At 44.4% G+C, this 25,939-nt stretch overlaps 1 protein-coding gene across 2 annotated transcripts in view; it reads left to right on the top strand.

The window, feature by feature from the left end:
* Positions 1–25,939, top strand: part of Mccc2 (methylcrotonyl-CoA carboxylase subunit 2) — a 70,910-nt gene that overhangs the window by 13,398 nt on the left and 31,573 nt on the right. For both annotated transcript variants that reach the window (XM_087625867.1, NM_001012177.1), the window contains 5 exon segments: positions 3,797–3,863; positions 10,566–10,650; positions 12,828–12,929; positions 13,913–14,040; positions 15,662–15,774. In XM_087625867.1, the coding sequence (XP_087481993.1) occupies positions 3,797–3,863; positions 10,566–10,650; positions 12,828–12,929; positions 13,913–14,040; positions 15,662–15,774 (495 nt within the window).

Below are 25,939 nucleotides of genomic sequence, written 5' to 3'. Positions count from 1 at the left end.
AAGTTTAAAATAGTGCATGTCACATGGTTATAATTTATTGCTGTGATTGTCTTACTGTTCCTAACTTAAAAGATGAAACTTTCTCATATGTCTGTTTGTAGGGGAACATCCAGTACTGCCAAAGTCTTAGGCATCTGTGGGATGTCCTGGGACATAGCCCTTGAGGGCGAGGGAGTGTTGCTATGGATGCTTACTGGAGAAATAATGTTACATATGGCGGTGGCTGGAAAAATCCTTTTTTCCTTTGTCTTTATCAACTTCAATATATTATTACTGTTCTTTATGTTTGGGGTGTGTGTGTGTGTGAGAGTGTGTGTGTGTGCGCGCGCGCACACGCAACCTTGTAGAGTCCGTTCTTGCTTTTCTCCTCTGTGTAGTACTGGGGATTGAACTTGGCTTGTCAGCAAGTACTTCACCCTCTGAGCCGTCTCACTGCCCCAGCTCTTCAGTTTCAGACCGACGGTGGATTGTTCTTCTGTGTGCGCGCACCTTACGGAGTTACTCGGTGTGTGGGTTTCAGCAGCATGATGTTCCTTTCGTTGAACATGGGGACGTATTCAACCCTAAACTTGGAAACACCAAAGGCCCATTTTTTTCCAGCAGCGGATGTTTCCAGGGTGTCTTTAAACATAGACTGAAGTTGGGGCAAGGATTGACAGTTTGGATGAAGCTTCCAAAACTTTCTAGAACTTCTTTAAACTCTGAGTGTTGGACTACAGATATTGCTCTTGATGTTGGCAGAGAGGGAAAGTGGGATTTCAGCCACTGGGTTATTGAAGAGGGCTTGCCAGCTCAGTGACAGCCTTTTCTGACTTACAGGAAGCCTTCTTCTCATCAGTTAACTTTTTATCTCTCTGATAAGCTACTTTATTGTTTCAGTTTGCTTGTTTGGGACAAAGTGTTACTATGTAACCCTGACTGGCCTTGAACTCGCTATTCTTCTGCTTCTGCCTCTGGAGTGCTGGGATTATGGGCTTACACCCTCTTATAGCTAGCCTAATATTTACAATTTCTTTGTGGTGGAAGATATTAAATTTCATCTTCTAGCACTTTTTGAAATATGCAATACAGTGCTTTTTATCTGTCATCACCCCGCTGTGCAACAGAACTCGGAACTATTTCTCCCATCTAATTATAAATGGCTGTTGACACACCTTTCTCTGTTCCCCTCTCCTCTTGAGAAAGAAACCTTAGGATTAAAGGCTTTTTTTTTTTAAATATGTAAGCATTAATTGGGTGGTTTTAACCCTTCAGTGAGCCTAAAAATGTTAATAGTGCCCCACGGGGTCCAGCAAGGTGGTTCAGTGTATAAAGCTGTTTGCCATCAAAGTTTACCGCCTAACAGTGGAAAGAGAGAAGGAGGGAGGGAGGGAGAAAGAGAATGAATGAATGAATGAATGAATGAATGAGTCAATAAATAAATAAAATGAAAATAAACTGAAGTAAATAAATGGAAAAAAAAGAAATAGAATGGACCTTAGGTATATAGCTAAAGCAAAGTGTGTCTGTACCTCAGCAGTGACACCAGCTCTTTTCTTTCCACCTAGCGGCATGTTGAGGGGTGAACAGGAACCCTGTCAGCTTGCCCAGGGACTGAGGTCGGGCTGCTGCATCTGTCCCTGAACTGCACTCTGGTGGCTGCAGCCTGAGGTTATGATGAGATCTTTGAGAAGTGAGTTTCGGGGACAGATATGGAGATGGCCTTTGGCTGCACCTCCTGCAACCCCTGTCTGCCACTGTCTGGTTTGTGCACATGAGGCTTGTCCCACCCCTGTGCCAGGGCTCTCTCAGATGGCAGCAGTCCAGGACAGTTCTGGACAGTGGTAGACACAGCCCTTGTTTTTAGATGGTTCCTCCCTCGGAGCTTCTGAAAGGCAGCAGTGTGTGACTTCATGCATTTCAATTTACACTGGTCTAATGCCACCCTTTGGCGACTGGTGGAGCAGACATGCTCTGGGGATTCGCTTCAGGCAGCGGCTTGACCGTCTCATGGGTTTAATAATAGCAGAGCTTCTGGTAGGAGTCAGGCGGGAGACAGTGTTCCAGACAGCTTCTAGAGTTAAGTTCCCAGCAGGCTCTGAGTACACCAGGCCACTCAGAAGATATCTAAGCCGTGCAAGCATAGAGTTTTGTTCTTACTGTTACTTTTGTTGTGTTGACACAGGCTCTCCTATGGCTCAGGTCCACTTCAAACTGTGTAGTTAACGATGACCTTAAACTGGATTCTCCTGCTTCACCCACCTCTGCCCAGTTTCTCCTCCCGCCCTCCCTCCCCACTGAATAGTGGAATGTTCTGTATTGGGTTGGAATCTCAGGATAGTGACTGATGATAGTATGGCACGAAACACAGGGTGGATAAAAACAGCCAGCCAACTTGTGACCCTTAAAAAGTGTGTTGTGAAAGGTGTGCTGTGGTGGTGCACACCTGTGATTCCTACACTTGGGTGGTAGGTAGCTGCTGAAGGGTCCAAAGTTCACAGTCATTCTCAGCTACATACTGAGTATAGGCCAGCGTGGGCTAAGTGAGATGCTGCCCGCCCTCCTGACCTAAACAGCAACTACTACAATAACGAAACACCCTCCCTGGTGGTACATGCCTTTAATCACTGCACTTGGGAGACAAAGGCAGGTTGATTTCTGAGTTCCAGGCTAGCCTGGTCTATATAGCAAGTTCCAGGGCTATACTGAAAAGCATTGTTTCAAAAGCAAAAAAGGATGTGTGTGTGTGTGGTGTGTGGGGTGTGTGTATGTGATGTGTGAGTGTGTGTGGTGTGTGTTTGTGGTGTGTGTGGTATGTGTGAGTGTGTGTGGTGTGTGTGTATGTGGTGTGGTCTGTGTGTGTATGTGGTATGGTCTGTGTGTGTGTGAGAGAGTATGTGTGGTGTGTGAGAGTGTGTGTGGTGTGTGTTGTGGGTTATGTGGTGTGTGTTGTGTGGTCTGTGTGTGAGTGTGTTGTGTGTGTGAGTTGTGTGTGTGAGTGTGTGTGTTTGTGGTGTGTGTGTGGTGTGTGTGTGTGTGAGAGTGTGTGTGTGGTGTGTGTGGTATGTGGTGTGTAGTGTGTATGTGTTTGTGAGTGTGTGTGTGAGTGTGAGTGTGGGGGGGTTGTGTAAGTGTGTGTGTGTGTGTGTGTGTGTGAGAGAGAGAGTGTGTGTGTGTGTGCCTGATTTTAATATATCAGTTGAATGTGGTAGGTATCTAAAGGAGAAAGGAGTGGTCAGAACAACAATGAAACGAAAGAAACATGGTTAGGACTTAAAAACAGGGCTCAGCCTTGAAGAGGTGGCTCAGAGGGACCGGAGGTCCTAAAGAAGAGCTGAACACATGGGCAGGAAGTAATCTCTCTGCAGGATGGAGTGTACCAATTTGGAGTGGGCACATGGGTGGGCGTGGTGATGGCCTCATGTGGAGGTCACATAGAGATGGCATAGGTGCCTCTATTTTTCTTTCCTTTTTTGCAGTATGGGGTTGCACCCAGGACTTTACCTGTGGTAGGCAAGTTCTCCACCTCTGGCCACACACTCAGCCTTTCAGAAAATACTTACATACTATTTTTATGTGTATGCATTTGTGTCTGAATAAATTTATGTGCCCCGAGCTCTTAAGAGGCCACTGAGGCCAGAAGAGGGCATCAGATCTCCCGGAGTTACAGGATGTTATGAGCTGCTCTGGGGGTGCTGGGAACAGAGCACATAGGTGCTCTAAAGAGCTGGCCCTCTTTCCAGCCCCCTTGATGTGTTTCTTGACTTTTTGGTTAAAGGATAATGACTTAGAACATCCCTCTGTGCTTCTGTTTCAGGAGAACTATGAGCAGATGAAAGCTTTAGTGAATCAACTTCATGAACGAGCCCAGTATGTAAGACTGGGTAAGTGTGTCTGTCTGTCTGTCTGTCTGTCTGTCTTACAGCTTGATATGTACCCCAGGCTGGCCTTGAACTCATGATCCTCTTGCTTTACTCTCCCAAACAGTGTGAATACAGTCATGGGCTACTACTTGCAGCTACAAAGTAAGATTCTTAGTGTATTACAGGCACCTACCTTAGAAGGAGCAATGTGAATGTTATAGTCCTCATTAAAAAATACTCCCCCCAATGTCCTCACAGGCAGGTTCTGTTTTGTCCATAACCTGTGCTCTGAGAATACTGTTGCAATCTTAGGTATTACTATGCCTGGAAGACCGCTTTCATCTGTTGAAGTGATTAGAGAAGTAAAAATATAAAAAAAAAAAAAATCATCTGAATTTGTTTTCTTTCAGGAGTTTTTTCAGGAAAAGTAACTGATGCGTGGCCGGTGAACACAGCAGCCATTAAAGTTGTTTATTCCATTCTGTTCTGTGTTAGGGAAGGAAGAACTGCCATGTTGAGCCAGGAAAAGGTATCGAGAGATGTTCCAGGTGTCTGTTCTGTTACTAAGCACTTTGGTTAAATTTGTTTAACTTTGAGATTACGTGTCTTGGTTTTTTGAGACAAGGTTTCTCTGTGTAGCCTTGGCTGTCCGGGAACTCACTCTGTAGACCAGGCTGGCCTTGAACTCAGAGATCCTCTTTTTCTGCCTTTTGAGTGCTGGGATTAAAGGCATGTGCCATCACTGTGCGATCACGGGTGCGATCAGGTGCCTAGACTGGAATTCTCTCTGTGAAGTCAAGGACGACCTTGGGCTTCTGATCCCCCTGATCTCACCTCCCAGGTGCTGAGATTATAGCCGTGCACATCATGCCTGGTTTATATGTTACTGGGAATGAGGTCAGCATTCTAACAGCTACATTGTTTAATTCTTCTAATAAACTTTCAGTTTCTAGTTCTTATCTAAGTCTTGTACTTAAATTTAGGGATCAGTGTGAATTACAACTACTTTAAATATACGTTTCCATTTTCTTTTAAATTAATAGATTATATACAGAGTTAGTAAAAGGGGACTGAAAGTAGAAGTTAGTAAGACTCTGCTCTGTCGAGAGCCTAAATGAGTTAAGTCTCCTTCGGAAACACGGCTGTAATTTACACTCTTGAAGTGCTATGGAAATGAGCAAACCGTAACCCTCTGGTGCCAAAGACAGCCATGAGAGTAAGCCATTACAAAACCATAAACTTACTTTAAAAATGAGTTGGGTTTTTTTTTTTTTTTGATAACACAATTCTCATGTTCTCATTATTTTGTAGACGATGTGTCATGTTACAATGTTGAAAGGTTGGCTGGCCCTTTAGAAGGCAATGCCTTTACAGGGTCTGGGTTTATGGCTCAGTGGTGGTATGTATGCCTTGGCATAGTCACCTCTCCACCCCCACAAAAGACTAAACAAAGATGCAGATTAATACACTGCCTCTAGAAAAAGAACCCACATGCTTGCCAAATTAAAAACCTAATGCTGTCTGAAGAGGTGACCCCATGACTACACCCATCCTCAGTGTGGGTTTCTGGGGTCATTAGGACAAATGGCTTTGAGTCAAGGGGGAACCCAAGTCCTGTGATGTGGACCTGCTGAGGGTGGTGGGTTCTTGTCAGCTGCAGGGGAAGTTGGTCTCCAGCAGGAGAGGACTGAGCAGGCCTGAAGCAGAGGAGAGGTAGGATGTTGTTGACCCTCATGGTTTTGTCCAGAATTGTTCTGCCACTAGAATTATAGTGGGCATTATATCAGCACATATTAATTTGTATTAATTATTAAGCCATATTAAAATACTTTTAAAAAAGATTTATTTTATTTATTATGCATACAGCATTCTGCCTGCATATAAGCCTGCAGGCCAGAAGAGGGCACCATATCTTATTATACAGGCCTCTGAGCCACCATGTGGCTCCTGGGAATCGAACTCAGCACCTCGGGAAGAGCAGCCAGTGCTCTTCTGAGCCATCTCCCCATTAGTTTATTTGTTTTTTAGAACACTGATAGTCGTTTGTCTGTATCCATGTCTGTGTGAGGGTATCAGATCCTCTGGAATTGGAATTACAGACAGTTGTGAGCCGCCATGTGGAATGCTGGGAATGGAACCTGGGTCCTCTGGAAGAGCAGCCAGTGCTCTTAACCACTGAGCCATCTCTCCAGCCCCCTAAAATATTCTTAAAGGAAATTGGAAAATAAAAAAGTATCAAAAAAAAAAAAAAAACAAACCTCACCCATAAATTATTGCTCTAAACGTACATTTTTAGCATGCTTTTGGACAGGTCTGCAGTCGCTTTAGTAGCAAGTTGTAAGCTTTTGAACCGTTTAAGGGTTTTGCAAACCTCGGTCTGGACATGTCTTCTGTAGTTTGGCTCTGTAGTGCTGTAGCCGGTAACTTGATAAAGAAGTAGGAAATATTACTTGCTCTCCTCTTTTAAATTTTTCCTCGTCATTATAGAACTAAGACTTCTGTTTTTTTCCTGTCCATTCATTGATTTATTTGTTCACTTTATATCCCGATTTCTGACTTTTTAATGAAAAGTTTATTTTTATTTGTACACATTGATATTCTACCTGCATGTATGTCTGCGTGAGGGTGTCAGATCCCCTGAAACTGGAATGACAGACAGTTATGAGTTACCATGCGGGTGCTGGGAATTAAACCCGGGTCCTTTGGAAGAGCAGCCGGTGGTCTTAACCACTGAGCCATCTCTGAGCCTGACTTCCGACTTTGAAATTAATGCAGTTTCTGATGTAGTTTTCAGACGGGCAGATGTTTGTGGATGTTTCTTAGGTACTCCTTGACATTTTTCATTAGCAAGAACATGACAAATGCAAGATTGGGTATTAGGTGACTCTTGGCCTCCTTCCCATTTCCTCACCTCTGACCACATTCCATTTCTCCTGTGCACAGGTTTCTTCTGTGGCTTTACTGTGTTTGATCCTCCTCATTTTTAACCTGTTGAACACGGAGGGTGGCAGTGACTGTCATTCTGTAGACAGAGAATTGATGACCCCTGTGGTGCTTTCATAATACCCAGAACCAAGTATTCTGATTAAGCCACACTCATCGAAGGGCTCTGAGTGTTTTGATAAATTTAGAAGTGCTTTGTTTTCATCCTGTTTTATCTTTATATTTTTAATCCCAAGCAATATCTTTATGGCATTAATCATCTGGTTTTGGTGGTTGAGGCAGGGGGCTCTTGTATGTTTTTTTTTTTTTTAAGGCATTTTAAATCGGAAGGGAAATTCTACTCATGTTATCCTGCAGTGAGTGTCCTGTGGGAAGTGACAACACTGAGACACTAGTCAGTGCGTGTAGAAGCAGACAGCGGGTCCTGTCTGACCCCTGGAAAGAAGCTGGAATCCTGCTGTAAAATGTTTCCTGGTTTCAGGAATGCTGTCGTGTGAACATAATGCAAATCTTAGAGTCAGGGTGACTTGATGAATTACACATAAGAGCTTAGAACAATTGGCCACGAGGGAAATGAGTTTGTCCAGCACAAAGTCTGTGGGAATGAGTGTTTGTTCATTTCTATTAGAATGGAGTCTTACTCTATAGCTCAGGCTGTGTCTGGATCAATCCTTCTGCTTCAGCTTCTGAGGTATTGGGACTGCAGGTGTAAACTGCCTCATCTAGCTAACATAAAAATTTAAGAGCCGTCTTTGGAAGGCTAAGCGGCTCTGTTGTGCTGTCACGGAGTCAGTTCTCTATAGAGGAGCTGGACACAGAGGGATATGTCTGTAATGCTAACACAGGAAGTAGAAGCAGGAGGATTCATGGGTAGCCATGGCTCTGTAGCAAATTGGAGGCTTGCCAAGCTGTATGAGACCCTGCCTCAAAAATTAAAATGAGCGTGCACATGCACACACATTCACACACACACACACATGCACATTCATGCACACACACTCACATACTCACACATGCACACACTCACACATAGGCACACACACTCACACATACGTACACACACACACACACACACACACACACACACACACACACACGCACACACAGGAGCTTCATTCTGTGCTCATCAAGTCTGCATTGGGGATAACTCACCCTTTGGCTCTTTATTATCAGCTGATGTAAGAGACTGAGCCAGATGAGAGAGAGAGAAGGAGAGAGAGGGAGAGTGAGAGCTGAGAAGGAGTGATACTCTCTCGTATCCTTCCCACTACCCTCTCTTTGTCATCCAAGTCCTGCTTTTGGCTCCTCGACCACTAGCCCCTTTAGGAGCACCCATGTCACCCAAGTCTCCAAAGACCTTTGCCCAAGCCTTGCTTTCTTTACTTTATTTAAAAACCACACTGGCAGGCCTCTTTGTTTTTAAGTATTGAAGTTAATTAGCATACAATAAGCTACATTAAAGTATGTGTCTGGAAGTGTTTTGACCCATGGACCAACCCCAGAATCGAGAGAGCATCTCCTTGAATTTCTGCTCTTTGGAACTCCTGCATCCCTCTCCCACTGCCCCTAAACACCTCATTAGGAACTTGGACAGTAGTTGGGAGAAGAGAAAAAGCAATTTTAATCACACTGTCTTGCAACTAACTCATTTTGAAAGAAGAAATAATGTGTGATATAATGTTCTTGGTAGCTAATGTAGAATTACTCTTAGGAGTTTTCTGTGTACCTCTTCAGAAGAAGAAAAAATTCCTCTTGCAGCCAAGATCCCTGATTTGAACAATGAGAACATATTCAAAGTTTGTTTGACATAGGCACGAACATAATTTCTTATGTAAATCAACAAAGAAATGGCTGTTTTTAAATCGTCAACCACTTTATTAGACGAAGGCGGCTGTGCTGAGATAAATTTAGGAGCTGGGCATGGTGGTATCCATCTTTAATCCCAGCACTCGGTAGGGAGAAGCAGGTAGATCTGTGAGTTTGAAGCCAGCCTGGTCTACATAGTTAGTTCCAAGGCTGATACACAGAGAGTTCCTGCCTTGAAAAAAAACCAAATAAATACATATATTAATTAATTTTAATTAATAATTTGGGGCAGTAGTAAAAATAAGCATTTGGCATTTTTCCCACTCTGTAGCTCTGGCTTGCTTAATGTGGGTTGGGGAGGGAGGGACACACGTCATTCAAGTCACAGATGTCTTGGCCTGCAGGCTGGGTGGTAAGGCTTGGTGTCGAGAAGCCTCATTGGCTTCTGCACTGCTCTTTGGTTAGTGTAATTTTGTCAAGATTTGGGCAGGGTTGGGAACCACAGGAAATGGGAAAGTGGACCGTACCACCAGACAGAACTGGTAAGCCTGAGTGAGCCCTAACCCTGTGAATCTCAGAATTGCATATGGTAGGCGTGGGCTCAGCTCCTGCCAAACTACCTGCTCTGGGCATTTATCCACGACACTTCACTGAGAGGACCATAGTAATCAGTCACACAGCATAAAAACCTGGAGTTCTCCATGCTAATGAAGCCCCGAGTTCTTTGGCCAATGAGCGTCCCTTCCTGGGCACTCCTTCCAGGACCAGTATTTAATCCCTGGTTCACCCTGAGTAGGGGGTATGCATTCACATTAGCCATCAAATAATGAAGATTGGCAGGCAAGGGTCGCTCGCCATGGGGGGGAAACTTCTTCATAAATAGCCATGCCTCAATCTCCTGGAGAAGGCCTTCTTCCAGCCTCTCCGCACTCACTCAGAACCAAACCGGTTCCGCCCATCCAGGCTCTGCCCTCCCCTTCCTGCCTGGCCCATGAGGGCAAGTGTGAACTGGGATCCCTATTTTTAACTGCCAGCGGTACTCAAATGACTGGGAACCACAACAGTTGTCCCAGATTCTGCTCTTTTCACCTGATAAACATGGACTGAGGACCCCCATGGCTGAGTGTGTTCTGCTTGTCCTGAGTGGCAATGGGGTGCTCCCGGCACCCCTGTCATGAGGCAGACAGACCATCCCTGCGTCAAGGTATGACCAAAGGGACCTGCTAACCACTGTGGCAGGATTTCATCTCCCCACTGCTGACCTAATGGCCCCTCTAGGCAAGTTTGCACATGTCCAGCACAGAGAGAATTTCCAAAGCTAGGCTTTGATCTGCTCCAAATGAAAAATAGGATTGTTCTCAGGTACAGTGTGGGGCATGATCTTGTGGTAGTATTTGGTACATGCAGGGCAGTGAGGCAGTGTGTGAGTTCTAACAAAAAATAGCATGCCCTTTCTTTAGACAGTGAGTTCAGAACATGTATGATATATCCTCTAGGATCAGGGATAGATTGGGGTGTGTGTGTGTGTGTGTGTGTGTGTGTGTGTGTGTGTGTGTGTGTGTAAGCACATGCCAGTAAAAATAATCAGTTTATTTACTGCAGAAAACTGGCATCTGGTACATCTAGGGATTAAAAACTAATTAGCTTTTCCTTGCATGGTACACTGAACCTTTTTTATTTTTCATTCATTCGTTTGTTCCTTTGTTTGTTTGTTTTTCCAGATAGGATTTTTCCTTTGTAGCCTTGGCTGTCCTGGTACTTGCTCTGTAGAGCAGGCAGGCTTCAAACTCTGAGATCTGCCTGCTTCCGCCTCCCAGCCTCCTAGCCTCCCAGTACTGGGATTAAAGGAGTGTGCCACTACCACCTGTCCCACTGAACCCTTTGTAAAGTGCCATGTTTGTGTTGCTAGCATTCGGTGAGGTGGCAGCCTGTCTCCAGTCCATCTGCTCTAATCTAACTATGCTTTTATTGTAGGAGGGAGTGAGAAAGCCCGGGCGCGACACACATCAAGAGGAAAACTGTTACCCAGAGACCGAATCGACAACCTCATAGACCCAGGGTTGGTCCACTGCTTTCTACCTCAGCGTGTCTTCTGTGTCACCAGACAGTTCCATCAACAAATGGTTCTAAATTCGGGTTCCTATAGTGTCTTAGTTAGGGTTTTACTGCTGTGAACAGACACTATGACCAATGCAAGTCTTATAAAGGACAGCATTTAATTGGGGCTGGCTTACAGGTTCAGAGGTTCAGTCCATTATCATCAAGGCGGGAGCATGGCAGCGTCCAGGCAGGCATGGTGCAGGAGGAGCTGAGAGTTCTACATCTTCATCTGAAGGCTGCTAAGGCAGTTAAGGTGTTAAAGCCCACACCCACAGTCCACACGTCCAGATAGTGCTACTCCCTGGGCCAAGCATATTCAAACCATGACATAGAGAGTTCAAAGAACACCACACATTGATTGAGAGCCTGCTGTGTGTCAGACACTTGCAGGCAATGAATTGGGGCAGTTTCAGGGGATGAGATGACAGATGTCTCTGCTCTACTGAGGCCCGTTAGGTCGGAGGGAGGTAGAAAGGAAGCAGTAGACATCCGAATTGTAAAATAGACCAGAATGAAGTGGGAAAGAGAAACAACCAATCAAAAGCTCTGCCTAGAGAGAAGCTGGGTATGTCTGAGCAGCCCCAGGAAGCTGGAGTAGTTGAGTCGAAGGCTGTGTAGGGGAGAACGGTAGGGTCTGGGCTCTGGTTCTGGGGGGGCCCATAAGGCTATTGGTTCTGGCTTTTCAGAGAACAAGGGAACCACAGTATGAATAGACAGGACTCACTGCATTTCTGACACGTGCTGCGTGATGTCATTTATGGTGTTGGGCCCACAGACTATATTGTGTTGGTATACTTCGTTATTTCTGCGAGCGACAGAGTCGCCCATAGCTCCTACTGTCTGGATCATGTCATGAAGCGTGACACATGACTATTTTACATAAGGGTTCTGCTCTTCTAGCTGCTGTGCTGGAAGTGAACTGTGTGCAATAGGGTGGTGGTGGGGAGGGCGTTAGACAGCAGAGACCTGGTAGATCTGAAGGATGGGTCATGGCAAACAAGCGAAAAGGTAGGTGGATTCGAGGGCTTGTGTATGGAGATAGGGTCTCATGTAGCTGACATCAGAATCATTGTATAGCTGAGGATGACCTTGAATACACACACACACACACACACACACACACACACACACACACACACACACACAGACATTTTGGAAGTATTAGTGATTAAACCTAGGGCTTCATCCAACCTGAGCCATAGCTCTGTCGCTGACCTACAGTCCCAGCCCAGCCTTGAACTTCTGATCCTCCCTCCTCTGTCTCCCTGGGGATGGGATGACAGGCATGTACCACCATATCTGTTTTTCATGGCGCAGGGCATTGAACCCAGGGCTCCGTGCATGCCAGGTGAGAACTCTACCAAATGGGCTGTATCTTTTTCTTATGTTTGGATGAGAGGGTGCGTAAGCCCAGGGGCAGGTGTGTCAAGGCACATGGGACAGTCAGAGGACAGCTTTCAGGAGTCGCTCATCCTCTGCTATCTTACATGATCCAGGGATCAAACTCAGGTTGTCAGGCCTGTATGCAAATGCTTCTACCTGCTGAGCCATCTCACAGCCCCCAGCACACACTCGTTTATGCAGATATAGATCAGGAACCTACATTAGAAAAAGAAAACAAAATACAATCATACCAAACCTAGCATTCTAGAACTCCTTTTCCTCCATGGTGTCTTGAACACACATGTAAATGGAGGGTAGATAGTACAAGCCTGGGACCTCTGAATAGATTGCTTCTGGATGTCCCAGATCTGGCATTTTCTACCTGTGGAACCTTAGACTAGAGGCTGGCTTTTGGTTTCCTCTTTAGCGAATGAGTTAGTGTTTATGAAGCCCTTGGAAGAGAGCCAGGTACATGGTAAATGTTATTACCATTTGTTCCCTTTCTGTGGTAATATACACATTTGTGGAGTGTTTTAACAATAAGTCTCCAGTATTTTATGGTAACCTGTAACATGGCTACACCACATAAATTCCTATGAGATACTTGTCCAGTGTTCTAGAAATCTTTTTGTGGATTTTTATATGTAACATACATTTTTGAAATGTTGCCCTGTTGAAAAGATCGTCCCATCGTTGTGTGTAACATGTTAAATCCAGATATTTAATTTAGACGACATCCTTTCTTCTTCGCAGGTCTCCCTTTCTGGAATTCTCCCAGTTCGCAGGTTACAAGTTATATGGCGAGGAGGAAGTCCCTGCAGGTGGCATCATCACAGGCATTGGGCGAGTGTCTGGGTGAGTGTCCCCCTGTGCTCAGTCGTGAGGGCAGGAAGAGTTGCTAGAATGGGGTGTCTGGAGCATGGAAGCTTAGTGCTCTCTGAGACCTGAGTGTCCCACAAGTGTATTAAGCTCGTCTGTGGAGAGGTAGAGACCACAAATTGAAGGGAGAAAAGTAAAATTTACCCAGAGTTTCTGGGTCCAACTTAGAGTTCCCCCAAATGTAGGATTTAAAAAAATATATTTTTTAATAAAAATATTAAAAAGTTATTTTTCATATATATATAGTATATATTTATACTCACTATAAAATCATATTTGATACTGTTGGATGTGTTTGAACAAAAAAAACCATTATATTTTCTAACTTTTATAAAATCATGATCACTGGTATTACTATATTTTTATTAATTTATCCTCTCATCTATTACATCCTGAATGCAATTGCCCCTCCCTCCTATCATCCTAGTTCCCCCCCCCCATACACACACACACATAATCCCTTCTTCCTCCCAGGGATATCAACCAAACATGGCAATAGCAATAAGACTAGGCACCTCCCCTCATATTAAGGCTGGCAGTGGCAATAGAAACCAGAGGCCCGATGTCCGACAGAGCTAGGATAAAACCAAACACACCTGGGAAAAAGAAAAGAACAAAGTAAAGGAGTGTTTTTCCATGTGGTACTGGCAAAACACCCAGATTTATTTAAAATAAAAGAAGAACCATACTGAGTCGTGGCTTAGATTAGTGTCTCAGGAGGACTAATGGCTCTTTAAAAATCAAATATGAGTGCATAATCTTGTTGAAGGTAATCATTTTCTTTCAGATAAATGGATCTGAACCATGAGTAACGACAGCTTAGTTTTCTAGCACGAGCTGTCAACTGGTAATTGGCAGTAGTGGTGTGCGCTAAAGTTGAAAGCTATATTGCGTGTCGTATAAAAATTTAATTTTGCAGAAGTCTCATAGTCTCTTTCAATGGAATTTCTGCCTTTCAGAGTAGAATGCATGATTGTGGCTAACGATGCCACCGTCAAAGGAGGCACCTACTACCCAGTGACGGTGAAAAAGCACGTTCGGGCACAAGAGATCGCACTGCAGAACAGGCTCCCATGCATCTATCTGGGCAAGTCACAAGTGCGCTGTGACCTGTTCTAGCTGGTGAAATGGAAAGCTGTGTGGAAGGCTGTGTGGATGCCATTGTTACTGGGTGTTTGAAAATCCTGCAGTTAGAAAGAAATTTGGTATTTGCTAGGAGCTGCTGTGAAAAGTTACTAAGGACTGTCCATTGTACCACACTGGTACATTAACAGCTTAGCGATTTTTCTGTTAACTATAATTAATTCAAGCTCTTAAAAATAGCGAATATTTATTGATCTCTTGAGAGTCAGGCACTGTGTTAAATACTTGAGCATTACATAATTTGAGTAGATTGTAATTTAAGCTGCAGCGAATTTCCAGAGGGTCAATCTTCATTTGAAAGTTAAATATATTTTCATTAAAGGCTGTTTTGAACAGAATCTAAAAGCAGAGCAATTTAGAATTGGCACCTTCTGGCTACCGGCTTAGTTTGCTAAAACTCTCACACATATTACACGCTAGTCCTTTACAAATGTGTAAGCATTTGAGCAGGTCGTAATACAGGTTTTCTATATTTTTTATTCCCGGAAAGTGAATTTGCCTGGTTGACTCATAAGGTAAATTTCTTTGCACACATAGAAAATAGAAAAGGAAACTACTTGCAGGCTGACAGATCCTCAGGCCTCTGCCTCCCAAGTGCTAGGATTAAAGACACCACCACATCCAGCTCTAAGTTTTCTTTTCTTAAAGATGTATTTATTATGTATACAGCGTTTCACCTGCATGTACACATGGAGGCCAGAAGAGGGCACCAGATCTCATTATAGATGGTTGTGAGCCACCATGTGATTGCTGGGAATTGAACTCATGACCTCTGAAAGAGCAGACAGTGCTTTTAACCTCTGAGCCATCTTTCCAGCCCCTAAGTTTTCTTTTCAATGTTTGTTCTGCGCACTGAGAGTAGATGCTGACTTTTTACATACACAGTTTCACGTCCTCCTGAAAGCTCTCTGAAATGGCTACTATTGTTTATTTCATGGCGAAGGGAAGTTGGAGGTGCTTAGGATGTCCTGGAAGCAACCTTCGGTCTCATCTTCAGTCTCACGGCTATGACGCAATGAGCTTTGATTTGAGACAGACGTCTCTGCAGGTAGCCCAAATTGGCTTCACCAATGCGTCATCACCCCAAGTGGTGCCAGGCCCTGTTGTACCTCACTACGGTCTGTAGTAAAACTACTCAATATTTAGGAAGCCGGTGCAGGAGGATCATAGTTTGAGCCACACAGCTAAACCGCTCAAATAAATAAATAAGTAAGTAAACAATGCCCAAACAAATAAGAAACAACAGAAACAGCGCAAGAAAGCAACATACAAATCATCCACGAATCCTTTAATGGTTTTTGTGTTGATCTAGGAAGATGTGTTTTCAGTTCCACTGGCAAGTTCATGGCGTTTGTTGGTCTTTTGCTGCTCTTTAGGGGGCAGTGTCCTGAGCTGTTCTTATGCAGCTTTGAACAATGGTTGGGAAGCCTTCAGTCTAAGAGGAAACCTTTTGGTTGAGTTGGGATATCTGAGATTCTAGAAGGCATGGAAGAGAGGGGGCAGGCTTCTGTGACCAGCGCTGTGACCGTTTGTCCATGCTCACCTTTCTCATTTTCCTTCTTCAGTTGACTCAGGAGGGGCCAACTTACCTCGGCAAGCAGACACCTTTCCAGACCGGGACCACTTTGGCCGCATATTCTATAATCAAGCTATTATGTCTTCTAAAAATATCACACAGGTAATTTCTCATTGGTGAAATATAGTATCATACTTTTGTTTGTTTGTTTAAAACTTCAGCTGTCGTTGCTACCACCCAATCCAGATGAATTAAAAAAACAAACAGAATTTGGTCAGATGAGATGCCAAGTCCAACGATATGAGTTCAAGCTCTGGGGGGGGCATGGAAGGAAGAAGAGACTGTCTTGAGAGTCTGCCTCTGACATGTATGTGCAGGCATGGAGCCAAAGCCCTTGCTGCATACAAAAAAAAAAAAAAAAAAGAAATGCAATAAAAAATTTCAAAAACAATTTTTTATTATATAATGTAAGAAATTTTATAAGGTTGTTTTCAGTTCAAACTTTTATTAACTGCAGGTGTGTTCCTGAATTATAATGAATGCTAATTACCCAGGGAAAAGAGGTTTGAAAGGGAAGTCATTTTTTTTTTTTTTTTAGGACTGATCTATTAGTACAGAGAAAATGTTAGTGCCTGGGCACAGAGAGACATAGACATAAGTCCACAGAACCTTGATTATTAGAGCAAAAGATCTTAACTCATGGGCATCAGTAGGGGATCTGTAATGATGTTTACCTGTTAAAGGCAAAGAACTAAAGTCCTCGCATCAGATGAATAAACGTCAGAGCTGTGTGGAGAAAAAGCAGCAGGCAAGTGTGGATCCAGGGCCCATGCGTGTGACGGGAGTGCATGGAACCTCACTGTGTCGTGCTTGTGTTTAAGTGTGCGTTGGAGAATGTCACACACAGCTGTGAACTGTGTGTGGTGCTCAGGAGGGAAGGAGAAGAAGGGGGTCACTCAAGAGGAATGTGGGGGAACCTAGGTTGTATCTGAAATATTTTATTTAATTGAGATAGATTCTCAGAGTGTGTGAACGTAAATTCTTCATCAAGGGTCTTCGTCTGGGTAATCACATTAAGGCCTGTGAGATGAGATAAGATGGTTCTAGATCCCCTGGGTGGGGCTTAGAGCTGACATTAAGCGTCCTATTGAGACAGAGTAGACATAGGCATCCAGAGAAAGCAACGAACTGACTCCACAAGCTGCCTTCTGACTTTGGTATGCACACACAGTCTGTTCTGGATTCCAGCCTTCTTAAGGGTGGCCAGGGACCAGTGTCTTCATTCCTGACCCTCACTTCCCTCTTTAAACCTTCCCACTGCAGAGGCCTCTCACTCAAAACCTTCAGCTCCACAACTGAGTTCCTTTATTCTCCCCACCTTTTTAAAATTGTCCCCCTGTCCCACCAGGAACTTGAATACAATGTCACCTCATGTGGGTCCCTTGCTCTCCACCTCTCTGCCTCTAAACCTCAGGGTGCTGCTGTCTCTATGGGTTTTCTGCTAATGCCTTGGTGTAATACAGAAATGTTATGTGGTTTCTGCCCCTGGTTCCTGGTTAGGAGAAGCTTCGGTTCCTGCATTTGGTTTCTGTCCTGTTCCTAAGACAGAACTCCTAAGACCCTTGTAGGTAAGGGTGCCAGGAACACCTTTTGTTTTAATGTTTGGTCTTTGATTCTCGGTGCAGAGCTCCTAAATCCGTCAGGCCCTTCTCTCCCTCACCCCACCCCACCCAGTCTTCTGGAGGAGAGGATCCCTCATGCCTGCATGATGAAGCTGCCATACAGTCCCCTCCTGCAAACCCCTATGGGGCTTTCAAGATCTTCCCACTTACTAAACACATCTGAGTACTGGGAGCATGGCAACCCTTAGCTCCATAGAGACAGAAGAGCTCAGGGGCCTGCCTGTGCGCCACCGTCTAGCTGTTTTCTGTGGCCTTTATTAATACACCAGCATACAGAAATACAGCATTTACCTGACTTCTCTGGGCCATTCTAGCACACTCAATGCAAGAAGAGGGAGTAGTGGGAGCTCCAGTCTATATCCTTAGGTAGCCAGAAGCTGATGCCTCTGCCTGACTGGCGTTTCAAGTAGAGACAGTCTGGCAGAACCTAGTGATGCCTCCAGAGAGTGTCATAAGGGGATAAGGGGACCCCCAGCTGGTGTCCAGGGGAGAACTGATTACTTGGTGTGGGAAGAACTCCCTCCCTCATCTAATGGCAGAAGCGTTGAGTGGTTGCAGGAGAAGTGGGAGAAACAGTTTTCTAGTTACTCTTGGCTCAACCAGACCTGATTGCATTGCCATCCCCTGCTGTCTACTTGGCGATAGCTTCTGATTATTTTGTGTGCGTGTGTGAGTACCTGTGTGTGTCTGTGTGGACCACCTGCATGCCTGGTGCCAGTGGAGGCCAGAGAGGGGTGACAGGTTCCTGGGAACTAGTTACAGGTGGTTATGAGCCCATCACAGGCTCTCCTCAGGAGCAGCATGTGATCTTATCCATGGGGCCATCTTTCAAGTTCCAGTCTCCCTTTCCTGTCATGGGGTTGATGTTTTGGTGTCAAGAGACAAGAAACCTTGAGTCTTTGCTTTTCCCCTCACTTTTTTTTTAGGTCAAAATATTTACCTTCTTATGTTCTTTGAGTCTCCAGCAATTATTCTTAACTCTTTATATGGGTTCTGGCTGATTTCTTATTTTTTTTAATTGGATATGTTCTTTATTTACATTTCAAATGTTATCGCCTTTCTCAGTTTCCCCTCCAGAAAACTCCTATCCATCTCCCTTCCCCCTGCTTCTATGAGGGTGCTCCCCCACCGACCCACCTTTCTCCCTCCTCCCCGCCCTGGCATTCACCTACACTGGGGCATTGAGCCTTCATAGGACCAAGGGCCTCTCCTCCCATTGATGCCCAACAAGGCCATCCTCTGCTACATATGCAGCTGGAGCCATGGGTCCCTCCATGTGTACTCTCTGGTTGGTGGTTTAGTCCCTGGGAGCTCTGGGGTATCTGGTTGATATTGTTGTTCTTCCTATGAGGTTACAAACCCCTTCAGCTCCTTCAGTCCTTTCTCTAACTCCTCCATTGGGGTCCCTATTCCCAGTCCAATGGTTGGCTTCAAGCATCTGCCTCTGTGTTTGTCAGGCTCTGGCAGAGCCTCTCAGGAGACAGCTATATCAGGCCCCTGTCAGCATGCACTTCTTGGCATCCACAATAGTGTCTGGGTTTGGTGTCTGTATATGGGATGGATCCCCAGGTGGGGCAGTCTCTGGATGGCCTTTCTTTCAGTCTCTGCTCCACACTTTGTCTCCGTATTTCCTCCTGTGAGTATTTTGTTCACCCTTCTAAGAAGGACTGAAGCAGCCACTCTTTGATCTTCCTTCTTCTTGATCTCCATGTGGTCTGTGAATTGTATCTTGGGTATGATTTCTCATTCTTTATTATTGTTTCTTTGTCATTAGAGCAATATTAGATGAACTTTTATATCTTCACAAATTTTCCTGAGATGGGACATGCTAATATTTGTTAAACGACAACCTCTCACAATTGTTAAAGCAAATGCCAACACGTTGACTGGTTTCTCCCTCTCGCTTCCTCCTACCCTCTTCCCATCTCTTTCCATTCCACTTTACCTAAGTCCTCATGTTCTACCACTGAACACATTCCAGCCCCTTTCCTATATTTTGTTGCTTAAAATTGTGGCTTAGTCCTGGGTTCGGTCCCCAGCTCCGAAAAAAAAGAACCAAAAAAAAAAAATTGTGGCTTAGTGTGTTTAAAAATTTTTTTAATAATCTATTATATAAGTCAACCATCTGTGATGCTATGCTTTGGTTAAGGCCTGTCCCCTAAAGGATTTTTGCTGGAAGCCTGGTCTTCAGAGGGACAGTGCTGTGTTGGGAGGTTTGAAGAGGAGGGCCTAGTACAAGTTGGGTCGTTCATGGAGCACTGGATTAGTGTGGGATTTTTGGAATGGGTTGATTCCTTTGAGAATGGATTTTATACTTTATATCATCAAAGTATGAGCGTGGTCCCTTTGGTCTCTCACATCCTATCTTGTCATGCGACCTTTTTTCCCATGACATGTTTCTGCCATGATGCCGCTTGACGTATGACATGATGTAGTTAGAAATTCTTCGCCAGAGAATAGGTGAAGCCACCTGGTCTTTAGCCTTCCAAAACCTTGAACCAAATAAACCATATTTTTCTCCCTGTGTAGAATATCCAGTCTCAGGTATTGTATTACAACAACACAGGACAGACTAAGAAATAACTATTATTTCTTAGTTATTTATGCATTTGACCATAGTCAGTGGGTGCCTCACTCACTCCAATTCTATTTCCTACCTTAAGATTGTTTTTTATTTAACGTTATTAACCTCACCCATTGTAGATCTGTTTATCCACTTATCTCTAAGAATATATCGCTTACATTCTTATCTACGTCATTTCCTGTGTATTCTCAGATATGCAAATAATGTTGACATATATCTAGACCTTTCGGGTTTAGCATTCGGCATTTGCTTTGTAAGAAGAGAGACTTTTTTTTAGGTCAGAATGTTTATCTCTTTTGTTCTTTGAGTCTCCAGCAGGTATTTTTAACTCTTCTCTCTAGACGGGTCCTGGCTGATTCCTCATTCTTTCTTGTTGGTTCTTTGTGACTAGAGAAATATCAGATGACTATTTCACGTATTTCCCTGAGATGAGACATGTTAATATTGTTAACTTTTAAAGCAAATGCCAGCACATCGACAGGCTGCAGTAGTCTCTTGTTTCCTTACTGTGTGGTGGGCTGTGCCCCCTAACCCCACCACTGGGGTTTAGATACCTCAGAGGTTGGGATCTTTCTAAGCTGCTCTGCAGGCCGCTGTTCTCACATTGCTGGCTTCTTGTATGTGGAGTTTATAATATTTAGCAGATTCGTTTTCCTGTTAATTTTTACTGCCAGCCAGCCATAGACCACTCACTATAGCTTGATCTTTGATCTAGAAAGACTCTTTTTTTTCCCCTACGCCCGGGTGCATCAGCAGCTTTGATTAGCCTTCCTCCTCTACTGAAATCGGCTTCATGTATTGAGTGGTGTGAAAGTGCAGTTTCTCGGGGCCCTCATCTTTCCCGTTGTGCTTTTCCCTATTTGGTCTAAATTTTGGAGATTTTTTTAGATGATTATCAGGGGTCTCTCTCATATTACCTCTCCCCTCCCTTCTCCTTGGTTTAGCTCATTATTTTTGAACGTTACTTCAATGACTGCCTTTCTTTCAAGCATCTATGATCATTCTGAGGGGCTTAAACAGGCAGATCCTGTTACTTTAAAATGTATTCCATAAAGACCAGTAGAGCCCTGGGATGGCGGGGGCTGAAAGCAATGTATTTGGTTGCATCTAAGCTCTCTAAACAGAGGCTCTGATAAAAAGATTGAGGAAGAGCCATTGTGGGTAAGATGGACGTCAGCATTCTGTGTACTTTTCATACCTTTTGGCACAGGTGAGCATGAGTACCTCAGGGTTAGCAGAGTCTTCATCTGTCAGTGTAGTTGACAGTGATCTGAACTCCTGGCCAGCTGTTCCTGGTCAGCTGCACTTTGTGTCTTTTATCTGCATGCCAGAAGAGGGCATCAGATCCCTTTATAAATGGTCATGAGCCACCATGTGGGTCCTGGGAATTGAATTCAGGACCTCTGGTAGAGCAGTCTCTGCAGCCCTAGTGACTTTTATTTTGAATGGTGGCTCTTCAGGTGAAGATGATACAATGTGATACAGACAGTGTTTGCTTTTCACAATTACTTTGAGTAGAAAAGGTTGCGAAGTGGGAGGCTTAACTGAGGAGCTTTTCCATCCAGCACTGGGTCTCTTCCCCTCTCTGGTGTGTTTATCTCAGTATGTATAAAAGTAGAAAATGGTCTCCAGCTTTGCAGCGGGATGCAGGAGGTCCAGAGTTGATCAGGCTTTTCGGAATGAGGCGTAAGACCTCCCTGCTTGACTCCCTGGCACCCTTTTCACTGAGTTACCTGCTTGGCTACATTGTGTCTTCCGTTTTGCTTGTTTTCTGGGGGCAGACCTGCAGGGTAATGGATTTGTTTGAAGAGGTCTTTTGTGATTGCCTGTGACTTGCAACAACTTATTTCTGTTTCTCAGACACCATACTATGGCAAGAGTTGTTTCTGTGGGTTACAGTCATCCCTGTCTGCCTCCTACTCTCTTGCGCATGGTTTAAATCAGAGTCATGCTGGGCCTCTCTTGTATCTCTGTTGCTTAGCAGACACCCTCTCTGGTGATGGGGGGATGGCTGCCTCCCCGAGTCTTTGGAGTTTGTCTTTGTGCTGATGAGGGTCCCCTTGCTGCCCCTTTTAGCACAATACTGATGATGTGCCTCCAACCCAAGCTGAGTCCGCACCTCAGAGTACAGCCATGCATTTTATGACATTTTAGTTCTTAAGTGGAGAGTGGAGCAGAGTTTTCTGTGCAGTTCCAGAAACTTTGGACCCCAGAGTGGCCTTGAATAGGCCATGCACAAGGGCATACTTCGGGCTGTGAGTGTACGGCTGGACTCTGAGACCCCTGGATCCTATGAGCAGAAGACGGAGTGGCAGGATGCCTTTGTACCTGTCCTCTTGTCCCTTGTGGGTGATGAGCAACTTAGAATTCAGCGATGAGATGAGACTGAGGGATGCCTACAGGTTTAGTTGGCGACTTATCTGTGCTGTGTTCTTTTTATGCTATTATCAGCATCTGCTTTCGTAGCATTAAAACTGTACTTATTTAAATACTTGTGATTAGGGGGCTGGGAAGATGGGTAAGCTGTCAATAACCGCCCGTAACTCCTGTTCCACGAGACCTAATCCTCTTTTCTGGTCTCTGTATGCTCTTGAAAGCATATGGTGCACACACAACTCCCATGGGCACACACATACACGTAAATAAAAATAAATGAGCAGGCTCACCACCTTTAACCCCATCCTTTAAGAGATAGAGGCAGGTAGCTTTCAATGAGTTTGAGGCCAGTCTGGTCCGTATATTAGGGCTACATAGTAAGACCGCATCTCAATAAATAAATAAATAATAAATAAATATCTTTTAAAAATAAATTAAAAATATGTATGACTGGAAAGGCTTTCTTTGTTATTGTTGAAACATTTAAGAATTTCGGTTCCTTGGGGCATACTAATTATAGCTCTTGTGGGTATTTTTGTGCTTTTAAAAAATGCTATTGTGCCTTTAAAGATTTTATTTATCTACTTATTTATTTTATGTGTATGAGTATTTTGCCTAGATGTCTGTGTACCATGTGAGTGTCTATTGCTCTCGCAGGCCAGAAGCAGGTGTCTGACCTCCCTCCCACGCCCTGACTTTTTAAATCATGTAAGCGTCGTGAGAGTACCATACACCTCGTCCATTGACTAAAGATTTCGTTGTGTTTCGGGTATTGCTGAGTTGAATCGAGCTTGTTATATCTTGATCTTTCCATTAGCATTCACTCTGTTTCTGTCCAGTCCTCCCAGCCACGGAGCTTCTTTGCCTCTACGAGTTTGTCTGTTGTGAACATTTCCTGTAACTTTGTATCTGATCTCCTTCATGTAGTATGAGGACGACTGGGTCACTCTGTGGGATGGTGCAGAATTCTACTTGGCCCTTGTGTTTCATGTCTACTGAAGATGAAGAATTTACAGACGGAGTCTTTGGAAGAGTGAGAATAGAAAGGTCTGGTCACTCACGCCATCCCGATGTGTCAATCAGTGGTGGGCTTCACAGGTGAAAGTGGTCCTGAGGTTGTATCTCCTACAGGCTTGCCTGTCTGTGGATTCTCTCCTTGATGTTTGCCCAGTGATGAAATGGCTGCTGGCTTTGCGTTTCTCAGAGTTCGTCTGTGCTGTTAGTCAGCACCACCTACACTAGGGAAGCTGCTTCTATCATATTTGCTAGAGACGGGTTTTTATTTTTCCAGTGTTAGGGATTGAAACTCCGGCCTCTTTCAAATAGACAAGTCACTCTCCCTCAGAGCCGCATGCCTAGACCAATGTAAATTATTTATCTATTGCTCTAGGACACACTATCCCCAAACTTGGCACTGTAGAACAATTCGTGTTCCTTCTCTAGTTCCTGTGGGTTGGAGTTTACACTCGCTCAGGGTCTCACGAGATGCAGTCCCCTGAGCAATTGATGGAAGGGCCCAGTTCCTAGCTCACTCGTGCGGTTATTGTCAGAATTGGTTCTTCCCAGGCCTCCCTCAGTTCATCTTGGCTACTGGCTAGAGGGCCATCCTTGGTCTCTTGTCATAGACATTCCCAGAGTACTTCACAGCTGGCTGCTTGACATCATCAAAGCAAGGAAGGGAGAAGAGAGGAGAGAGGCTGCAAGGGAAGGGTAACAAGGAGTGGCTTCAGTCTGCTGTTCTCACAGGGATCATACCCATGGGTATGATCTGTCTTGGTAGCTTCCCCTCTCACCTACCCTTCCACCAAGGTGCTGTCTTAGTAATTAGTGTGGGCTAGGTAGTGTGAACATGTCTTCCTCGTAACTCTAGAGGCTGGAAGACCCCACAGATCAGAGTACCAGCGTGTTTCCATTCAGGACTTGGTAAGGGCCTTCTTTTGGTTTTGTCCTCATGATGGACAGAGACTTTTGTGTCTCTGTATACAAGGACCTTGATGATGTCATGGCTCCACCCTTGTGATCATCTAACCTCAGTTGCCTCCCTGAGGCTTTACCTCTAAATCACACCCAGGATTGAAAAGAGTAATCCCTCCTGTCCCCCCCCCCCCAACTTCCCATCTCCTCCCCCCCACCCCCTTCCCCTCCCCCACCTCCTCCCATTCCCTCCCCCCCCACCCCCTTCCCCTTCCCCCACCTCCTCCCATTCCCTCCCCCCCCACCCCCTTCCCCTCCCCCACCTCCTCCCATTCCCTCCCCCCATCCTCTCTGACTGACAGTTGCTGTTCTCTCCTTTGCTCTCTAGTTGTTTTCCTGGAATGCACTCTGCCTGTCTGATTTTTTTTAGGCCTTATTTTTGAAAACTGTTCTCCTTTTAGACTCTTACATCATTGTGACTCTGCTCTAAGTTCCTTGAGCCCTTTCCTTCCGGATCACTAAGATAGTTTAAGCTGAACCCAGTATCATGGAGATACAGGGACTAAGGTAAAACTGTCCTTTGTTCCCTAGCCCGGTGACTCTCAGCCTTCCCAACTCTGTGTGCCAGTGACCCTTTAACACGTGCTATGGTGACCTCCAACCATATTCCCGCTGCTACTTCATAACTGTAATTTTGCTACTGCTGGGCTTTCTGATAGTCTTAGGTGACCCTGAGAAAGGAACATTCCACCCCAAAAGGGATTTCGACCCACAGGTTGAGAATCACTGCCTTAGAACGCTGTAAAAGGCTCAGAATACTTCAGGTATTCATAAAGCACAGAAATGGTTGAAACACTCGGGCCACTACACAGACTTATTGTGTTGGCGTTCTATCCTGTTATTTTATTTCACTTTAAAGGAACATATTTGTATATAAACAATTCATCCACAATTCACTTATTCCTAAGACGTGGTCGGCTACTGATGTCTGCCACTGTAAACTTGACTACCATGAGTGTTGCTGCCTTGTGTGCACTCGGGGAACTTTTACAGCTGTAGATGTAAGCACAGTTCTCGGTGTGTTATAAACCAAATGACGGGAGAAAACCACAGCCGTGTTATGTTAACAAATTAAATGTCAACAGTCTAATAACAGACACGAAACGTTCAGTTAAGGGAAGAGGCTCTGCTTGAGGGCTATGTAGTTGGAGATTTGTTAACTCACAGTACATTTCCTTTGAGCTAACGTTACTGTGGCATGCTGTTCATCAAAGAAGATTCTTGTTAAATATAAGGAAAATTGACAGAATATTGGGATTAGAAACAAAAACTGTTTTTATGTGGCACCTTTAAAAAAATCCATTGTATACTTACTTTTCTTTGGTGATATTTTTATTCCTGTCGAGGGGTATTTAGCCAAACTCTTCTGTATTATTCTTTGTGTCATGTTAATCTTTGAGCGAGGATTTTCTTAAGCTTTGTCTGAAATGGAAAGCTTTTGAGCACCTGAGAGTCAACAAAAACATTAATAATATTCAAATCATTATTCAATGTCCCCATGAGCTCAGTGATTGTTAGGTACACTGTTACTAGTTCCCCTCTGAGGCAGTTTTATGGATGTGGGTTTGTGACAGGTTTCTGTTCTCCATTAGCTGCTCAGACTAGTAGTTTATCAGGCCAATGCCCTCCTGATAGGCTTGTCCATTGTTATGTTTCGTAAGAGTGTGACATAAGCTCTTAAGATGGGTTTGTACAGGAGGTAAAGACACTA

This window comes from Rattus norvegicus, chromosome 2, assembly GCF_021556685.1.
Source record: "Rattus norvegicus strain SHRSP/BbbUtx chromosome 2, alternate assembly SHRSP_T2T, whole genome shotgun sequence".
Lineage (NCBI taxonomy): Eukaryota > Metazoa > Chordata > Mammalia > Rodentia > Muridae > Rattus > Rattus norvegicus.
The sequence above is the reverse complement of the archived record's forward strand: the minus strand, read 5'-3'. Positions and strand labels throughout refer to the sequence as shown.